The sequence below is a fragment of the Pseudopipra pipra genome, chromosome 1, assembly GCF_036250125.1.
Source record: "Pseudopipra pipra isolate bDixPip1 chromosome 1, bDixPip1.hap1, whole genome shotgun sequence".
In the NCBI taxonomy this organism is placed as follows: Eukaryota; Metazoa; Chordata; class Aves; order Passeriformes; family Pipridae; genus Pseudopipra; species Pseudopipra pipra.
Window position 1 is genome coordinate 61,403,702 of NC_087549.1, and position 8,366 is coordinate 61,412,067.

The 8,366-nt window shown below is 39.3% G+C and overlaps 1 protein-coding gene across 2 annotated transcripts; it reads left to right on the forward strand.

The window, feature by feature from the left end:
- Positions 1-497: 497 nt before the first annotated feature.
- BLOC1S4 (biogenesis of lysosomal organelles complex 1 subunit 4) lies at positions 498-6,814 on the forward strand. 2 transcript variants are annotated; one of them, XM_064658537.1, is made up of 5 exons: positions 498-765; positions 1,090-1,161; positions 2,336-2,437; positions 3,109-3,243; positions 5,796-6,814. In XM_064658537.1, exons 1-5 carry the CDS (start codon positions 553-555, stop codon positions 5,892-5,894), a joined length of 621 nt encoding a protein of 206 aa, XP_064514607.1. In that variant the 5' UTR covers positions 498-552; the 3' UTR covers positions 5,895-6,814. The 2 variants fall into 2 exon arrangements, with proteins under 2 accessions (XP_064514607.1, XP_064514617.1); XM_064658547.1 differs by lacking the exon at positions 5,796-6,814 and adding an exon at positions 4,337-4,877 and having other exon boundaries at positions 502-765.
- The last annotated feature ends 1,552 nt before the right edge of the window (positions 6,815-8,366 follow it).

Here is an 8,366-nt window from a genome sequence, read left to right on the forward strand (position 1 = left end):
CTTGCAGACATTTTGTGCAACGTTTTGGGGTGAGGAGGGGTGGGGGGTGGCAAAAGCAGCTTCTCTTTTGAATGCCCCATACTGATGCCTGAATCTGTGTTATACCAATTATCCTCTCCCAGTGAGCTCCCTTCCCACCTCAGGCCCTTATCAGAGCAATCTGCATGGAAACGCGCCTGAGTTGTTCGGGCTTCACAGACCGGGACCCCTTCGGCTATGAGATTAAATTGCCCAACTGGGCTGTAAAGGTGGGCGGCTGAGGGAACAGAGGCGCTCCAGCCCTCCTTAAAGGGCAAATCCTCCATAAGCGCTCCCGGAGAGGGAGCCACGTTTCTGTCCCAACGCTTCCGAGAGGCGGCGGGGGCAGCAGGGCCTGAGCTTCCAACACTGGCGATCCGTGAACTCAGTCCCGGAGCGGCCGCTTCCCGTCTCCCGGGGCGCAGGGGCCGGGGTTGGGAAGGCGGCTCCGCCCGCCGGGAGCGCGGCTGCGCCGGCCCGCCCCGGTCATGTGAGCGGCGGCGACGGCCCATCCCGGCGGGAGCGGGGGGCGGGATGGCGGCGGCGGCCGGAGAGGGCGACGGGGTTGGAGCCGACCTGCTGGGCGCCTGCCCCGGCGCGGACAGCGGGAACGTGTCCCAGAGCCACAGCAGCGCCTCCGGCCTCGGGGAGCCGGAGGACGAGGACGCCTCGGAGGCGTCGCTGAGCGCCACCGCCGCCGCCTACTCCGCGTACCTGCTCGCCGACCGCAGCCTCTTCAGCGAGCAGGTGGGCGAGGGGCCGGGCCGCCTCGGGGGGGTCCTGCCGAGCTCCCTGGGGACAGGGAGCAGTGGCGGGCCCGGCGGCGGGAAGGGAGGGGGTATCCTGGGAGCGCAGCCCTCCGGAGCTGGGCGCGCTCCCGCTGTGGTGCTGTGCGGGACAGGACGTACCGGTGTGTCGAGTCCCTTGTGCTCAACAAAGACAAGGAGGGGAAAGCTGCGGGATTTCTGTGAGACTCGTTTTAATGTGGACGATGTCTGTACTCGGTAGTGTTATTTCTGAGAATCCGGTTTTCGTGTTTTCGGGTACCTTTAAAGGATTTCTGTTTTGCAGATAGAAAGCTTAGACAAGAGTCTAGAAGACTTACTGACCAGAGTGGATGAATTCGTGGGAATGCTGGACATGGTATGTGTGACTTGCATGTAGTTGCGTTTTTAATTAGTACTTGTGTAAATAAGACATGGAGAGGAAGAAGCCTTCTGTCTAGGTAGGTTCAGTATGAAAACACATTTGGTAATTAGACAGCTTGTGGATAAAACTGCCAAATTTCATGTCAGAGCAAAATACGGCCATACAGCTTTGTGGTCATACAATCATATAATTGTTTAGGTTGGAAAAGACCTCTAAGATAGAGGCCAACTGCTGACCTAGCACTGCCAAGTCCACCATTAAACCATGCCCCTAAGCATCACATCTACACATCTTTTAAATACCTCCAGAGATGATGACTCCACCAACCAGTTCCCTGGGCAGCCTGTTCCAGTGCTTGACAGTCCTTTCAGCAAAGAATTTTTTCCTAGCTGCATATTTACATAGCTTTATTTGTATATTTATCCATGTACCTACAGAGAATCCCATTTTGAATGGTAAAATGACACCTTTGAAAGAACAATATGATATTCTGCTTCTCCTTTAAAATACCTAAAGGTATGCTCCCTGGGTTTTATAATCAGAGTATCTAATCTGAGTTGCCAAACCTCCAAAGCTAGAGGGGAGACCCTCTTATCAGAAAGGCAGCTTTGTTTTTACTTTTGCATTGGGTTAGATAGGGGAACTGAATGTAAAGTTCCTATAAGCTGACACTGGTATACAGGCTGTCTTTTAAAGCGTAGCACATGTAGTTCTGCACAACTCTAAGGGGAACTTCATCCTAGGATTTTTTTATTTTCATAGCAGTAAACCAAGACTTTGTGTCCTGACTTTTTTAACAAACCTGAGGAAAAGTACGGGTAGTAGAATTTAAGTAAAAATTTTAGTTTAATGTGTCTAGTTCTTTAGTATGTCTTGGAAAATGTTCCATCTCAGTTCTAAGGAGATGTAGTAGCCTACTTTTAATATAATTATAAAGGTAAATATTAGCCTATGCAAAATAAATTTTCTTCAAAATTACTTTGAAATGATACAAAAAGTTAGTGTTTTGGTTTTAATCTAGTATTTCTGTACTAATTTTAATCTGGTGGTTTTAAACTCTGAATTTTAATCTGTCAATTGGAGCACAGTTCTAGTTTCCAGAATGAAATCTATTAAACACTTTGTTTTATTCACTGATTTTTGTATTATTTCTTTGAATTGTTTTTAGATTCGAAGTGATTCCTCTCAAGTTGTCAATGAAAGTATACCTCAAATTTACACAAAAGCAATAGAAATGAGGCAGATATATAGGAAGATTGACAAACTAGAGGTAGGTATTTGATATCTCTAGATGCATTCTGTTTCCTAACAGAAGGGGGGGAGAATCAATGATGTGCCATGTCTGTGTGTGTTCATGCATGCATGTGGAGTGGGCTCAGTTTTGTTCTCCATGTCCAATCTGGGTTCAATACTTCAGGGTTAATAACAAGAACACAATTTATTAATAATTTCTGGACGCTGTAAGCATTCTAAACATTTTTGGATTTTTTTTAACATCTTTTTTTGAAACATCTATTTAAAGAAAAAAAGGATTTTTGTTTATTGACTGCTCAAAGCAAGGCAGTTTTTATAGTCTTTCAAAGTTACTGTCCTCAGAGACAAATAGAATGAGAGGTCTATTGATTTCTGATAAAGCTTCAGAATTGTGATACAGATCCTTGGTCTTTCTTTTACTAGTAGTAAGTCTAGATTCTAAGAAGTCCAAATGAGTTACTTGACAGGTAAATAGAAAGACTGATTGTTTTATTAGATTTAACCTGGTGTTCAGCCTTTTAAGTGTCTCAAGTAATTTTTAGCAATAAAATGGACTTGTAGGTGGAAGGGAGCATGAAGTTCTTGACTCCTCATTTAAGTAATGGATCATTCACCACTCTTGTGCGATACATAATCCTGTTTTGTTAGTGAAAAAGTCATATTTCTGTTGGTTTTCTTTCACACTAGGCTTTTGTGAAAATGATTGGAAATAGCGTAGCTGGACTGGAAGAACGGGTCATAAAGGCAGAAACAGACCTTGGAGCTTTTCCAAGCACATTCAAGAAAATCTTGCACACAATCAGCATACCATCCTTCCTTAATGTAAGTAAACTTTAGTTACCGCATGACCAGCTTAGTTGCTCTGCTGACTAAAGTAGATTATTAAATTAATAGTAAGTTTGTTACATATGCATCTGAATTTAACTTTTATACACTTCATTAGGATTTTTACAAAGTTTTCAGGCTTAATTAAAAGAAAAAAACCACAGCCAAACTTAAAAATCACAATTCCTTACAAGGATTTGTGTAACTTAGCAAAACAAGTCTGAGACACAAAGAAATGAACGTGAAGGGCACAAACAAGCACATAATGCACAAGCCTTTATACTGAAGCACCCCTGATCTCTGATGATATGCAAAGCAAGTAGGAAGAGCCTGTACAGGCAAGACTGTTAAAGGATAGTTAGTTAATTTCTCATCTCATTCCTTCATTTTCCTTGATGTTTAAGTTTAGAGTGCTGTCATTTTTTTCTTTTCAAAAAAAAACCAACACAAAGCTGCTATTTATAGGCCAGTTACAAAAACAAACAACTACATAAGTGGCCTTCAAGAATATTCAACAGTATTTTCCATTTGTTTTTTTTTTTTTTTCCTAAAAACAGTTATCAACCAAGGAAATATAATCTTCAATTGAAAAGTTTGGTAGTTCTAAGAAAGTGCCTTCTTTTTCAGTGTTGCATGGGAACACTTCATCAGCTTAGTTGTTTTTTTCACAATTAATAACGAGAAAACTCTTAAGAAGTGTCAGCAAGCTGAACCTGTCATGTCCAGTGGTTTCTTAGTTTGAGTATGGATAGCAATAAAAAAACACTCAGAACTTATTGGCATTAATTGATTAGCTAAAAGGCAGGTTACTGTTCTGCAGTGCTACTGGATATTGCATAGTAAAATACCTACTTTCACTAGTAAACACAAGCATATCGGAATGAAAATGCCTATAGAGATTTCTCCTCATGGTTTGGAAAAGAAGGCTTTTCTCATGTCATGATTTTCATTGTAGCTGTAGTTTGTATTTTCCAGATGCAGTTTTAATTTAGTCAAGGTCCCCCCCCTTTCCCTTTAAATGTATCTGTTTCTTTATAAAAAGGATATATTTTGTATTTCTCAAGCTGTGTATTTGTAATCTCACTTTCAGATTTTGCCCAGAGTTCTTCCCTTGTGAATACCAGTCAGTGTAAAGTACAGTACTATAAGACTTCTGGTATCACTAAGGATGTAGACTCTGAAAAGATAAAAAAGTTTGCTAAGCAGCTGCAAAAATAACTAATCATAAATGTGTGCTTAGGCAACTGTGGGTACTGTGCCTGTCTATGAATTTCCTCACTGGATTGAAATTATCCCCTTCTTGCACATAGGCAAATATAACACCTCTTAAATCAGTGGATTGCAGAAGACCTGTGCCCTTAGTTTCCCTTTCTTGCAAGGTGTTTTCTCATAGGACAGTACAGGATAGGAGATGATTCTAAAAATCAGAACTTTGATTTCAGAGGTTGCTTTTGCATTTGGAAAAATTTGTGATGTTGAGAACACTGATTATATCTACTATTTATAGATCAGATCTTTGTTTATATTTTTTAAGTTCATCACAACTCAAATGCCAAAACAAACTTAGAGAAATTAATATTATTGTAAAGTTAACAAAATATAATTTAATAAATCAGCAATTTTGTATATAACAGGAGTTTATGTACTTATTTCATATGGAGTACAAGTATACAGTTCAACTGAATATTCCATTTGCTGTTTTGTAGGTATGCTTATTTATATCATCATCTTGGTATTGCCAAAGCATTCCAAACTCCAAGTATGCTAATAATATTTGGTATGCTTTTAACTTTATTGTTGGTGAAGACTCTAATAAATCTTGATTTCAAACATTCTATTTAAGGCCATTTATTGAAAACATACACTGGGTCTGTGTTGTGTTGCAGCATTATTTATACGCAGCAAGACTGATGCAGTAATGAGTAGTGGTCCTTGTCTCCTTAAATGAGCCATTTGGTATAGCAAAACCATGTACGGTTAATATTTAAAAGAAACATGTACACTTTTCCTGAAAAACAGTGTAGCAGCTCTTTTCCAGTCCACTACCAGATTATTTTTAGCTGTGTGTCATATGAAGAAGCTCAACAGGAGCAGCAGCCTTCTTGACAGCAACATCTACTAGGTGTATTTCTATATGAAGACTTTTTTAACTAACTAAATGAGAACATAGGCCTAGGGTTGACTCAAAAGAAGCCGCTGCGGAGAACTCGAAGGTTGGAGCAGAAAAGGTAAAGGTATTTGGCTTTGAGAGGATGAAGATTTCAACAACTATACCATCAGCTGAATGGTACAGTTTGGCTCCTGCAACACTGGCATATCATACACCTTCCAGGACTGAGTCTGTTTAGGTGCTGGAATGGCAAGCATTAAAACCTGCATTTCTTCAATAACATTAAGAATATGCCAGACTCATCTGAGCTATGGTTAAGAATTCACTTGATTAAGGAGATACACCTTAAGAACTTCTGTTGTTTTGCATTTTAGTTCTGTAGGCTTTGTTTTAAAATACTTTTTTAAAAAGGCAAAAAATAAACCTGTCTGATTTTCAGAAATCGTCTTCCTCGCGACAACAACAGACGCTCTATGAACCTCCGGTCCTCTTCAAGACTGAAGACTATTTTCCATGTCTTAATGAAGCACCTTATTGATGATTTTTGCTTTGGGATTGATATGAATCAGCCAGAATAGAGGCAGCCAAGTGAACAAAAGAAATGCTAACCTCAAAACAGCGGCATTTCTGGGCACTATTGATGACATATTGCCATTCTGGTTCTCATTGTCTTCCTTCAGACAGTATTTTCAGGTAATCTTTGTTTGTGTTCATTATTTCAAAAATCTTCCTAAAACACCGTATAAATTTTCAGATTATTTTGGGGAGAGAATTTAAGAATACTTTGCCATTAAATTTTTTTTATAGGAAAATAACAGGAAACGTACTTTTATATATAAATTCTTTAACACGTAAATGTTTGTGCTGCTGCAAGTGTAAATAGCTATACCACAAGGATGGTTGTTATTTTGGGTTTTTTTCTTAATGTAATGATGGAGGTGAAAGAAAAACTATGCATAAAACCATCTACTCCAAGGTTTGAGGCCTGGTCCCTGCAGTTTGTACAGAGAAATGTACCACATTGGGGTATACTAGTTGCAAGGGGAGGAAGGGGAAGCTCATCAGGGACATGACTGGATCACAGAATTGTAGGATCAGCTGGGTTGGAAAGGACCTCCGAGATCATTAAGTCCAACTCTTGATCCACATGACCTAGTCCCAGTTCACAAAGCAAACATCCTGCTCCCACTGACGATCCTCAGATCACAGTGACCAAGCCTCTAATTAGTGCATCATTGTGTTGTTCGATGTGTAGCCAGGTGGACATGAGATAGGTACATCTCTATCTATAGATACATGTAAAACAAACATGCTGAAAACTTGAGGCAGGGATGTGCCTGACTGAGCCTTAGTCAGGCACCTCACCAGACTGTTTTCTTTTCCCTCACAACTCTCCATGTGGTTACTGGGACTTGCTGATTGCAATTTATATTGTCAATAAACTAATAGCTGTCTAAACCCTGTTGTGGTCTTGCATTTCACCGGACAGTATTGGATGGTCCCTTTCTTTCTGAGAACCTTTTTGCATACAGCCTCATATAATACCTAGCAGGTGTTAATCATAAATGGTCACTAGAAATACCCAAAATTCAGATTTTGGAGGAATAAGGAATGCTTTAGGGAAACAGTATGTCTGCACAGAAAAGGGTATGGATTTGCAGAGCAAGGATTATATATTAATAGATAAGGCTTTGAAAAGCTTATGTTTTTGTGTCCAAACAGCAGAAGGGACTGGGTTGTAAGCAATATCTGAAACAACATTGAGTAAAAATGAAAACAAAGATCATGAAGTCGGAATTAGTAGTCTCCAAAAGCAGTCCTGATGTAAAACTTATCTGAATTTTAACATAAAGAGTCTAGAAAAATAATTGTATGTAAACATGCAGAAAGGAACAGACATGACATTGAAGACGGGCTCCTCTTCCACCTCCCATACTCCTCACTTTCATAAATAATTCACTATTCAGATGTTTCACTGCAGCAACAATTGCATTTCTAAAAGGTATGGTACCTTTCAGTTTATGCATGAATAATGCTTGAAGGTTTATCCCTCAGTGAGATCTAATGAAATTACATACCTCTAACTCAGTGTAGCAACAGAAAGCTACAGTCAAATACTCTCAAGTGCACTAATGCTGGCATGGAAAAAAAAAAGATAACTTTAGAACAGCTTTCTAATTAAATGAATCAACTGCTCAAATAAAAGCTTTGTCCTCTGCTAAGGTGAGCCAAAATGGAGTTGCATTTAAACAGATAATATTTTAAATAATAAAGTTTTCAGTAAGTTTATACAGCTGAGTATTTGTCTTACAATATTGTTCATGTTAATGAGAGAAAAAAATCATACATTCTGAAGTGAGAGTTTATGTTAAACAGCTGTATGAAAAAAAAAGGGCTGTATCTTCAAAGCACACCACAAACAAAAATCATGCAGTTCCTGTAGTTAGTATAGTTCTGTGTGGAAATGGTCCAAAATATTTTTTATTACTGAAAATAATGGACATGGAAGATTCATTAAGAAAATACTATAAAACTACAGACAATAAATAAAGTGTGGCTTTTTTAAATACATGATACAGAATAGCAAGGTCACAGTTCACCTGTGAGCTATAGTCTAGAAAAGTTGTAAAATTAAGGCATCCTCATAACACTGACAAAATGCACACATGCACTCTGCTGTTAGGTTTGTACCACCTTGGCTGTCTCCTTATTCATGATCAGTCTCACAAGCAGGAATTACACAAAAAAATCCCAAGTGTTCACACTGTGTAAAGAAAGACTGTGAATATTCCTTTGTTCTATCTGCTGTAGTTACTTTATATTAGTGTAGAACCAGTAACTATATTGTGAATTAGGCTCAATATTTACTGTTTCTGCCAACTGTAAATAAAATCTAAATCTCAAAATCCACTGATACCAATATTCATAGACCCAGAAATCCATAATTGTGTCTTTCATTGCACAATGTTTGTCTTTCTCCTTTTGCTTGAGTTTCAAGATGCAAGCCAGG

Coding starts and splice junctions, on each gene's coding strand:
- BLOC1S4 (XM_064658537.1), top strand. CDS start 553: ATGGCGGCGGCGGCCGGAGAGGGCGACGGGGTTGGAGCCGACCTGCTG. Junction 1,162..2,335: donor TCGTGGGAATGCTGGACATG/GTATGTGTGACT, acceptor AATTGTTTTTAG/ATTCGAAGTGATTCCTCTCA. Junction 2,438..3,108: donor GGAAGATTGACAAACTAGAG/GTAGGTATTTGA, acceptor CTTTCACACTAG/GCTTTTGTGAAAATGATTGG.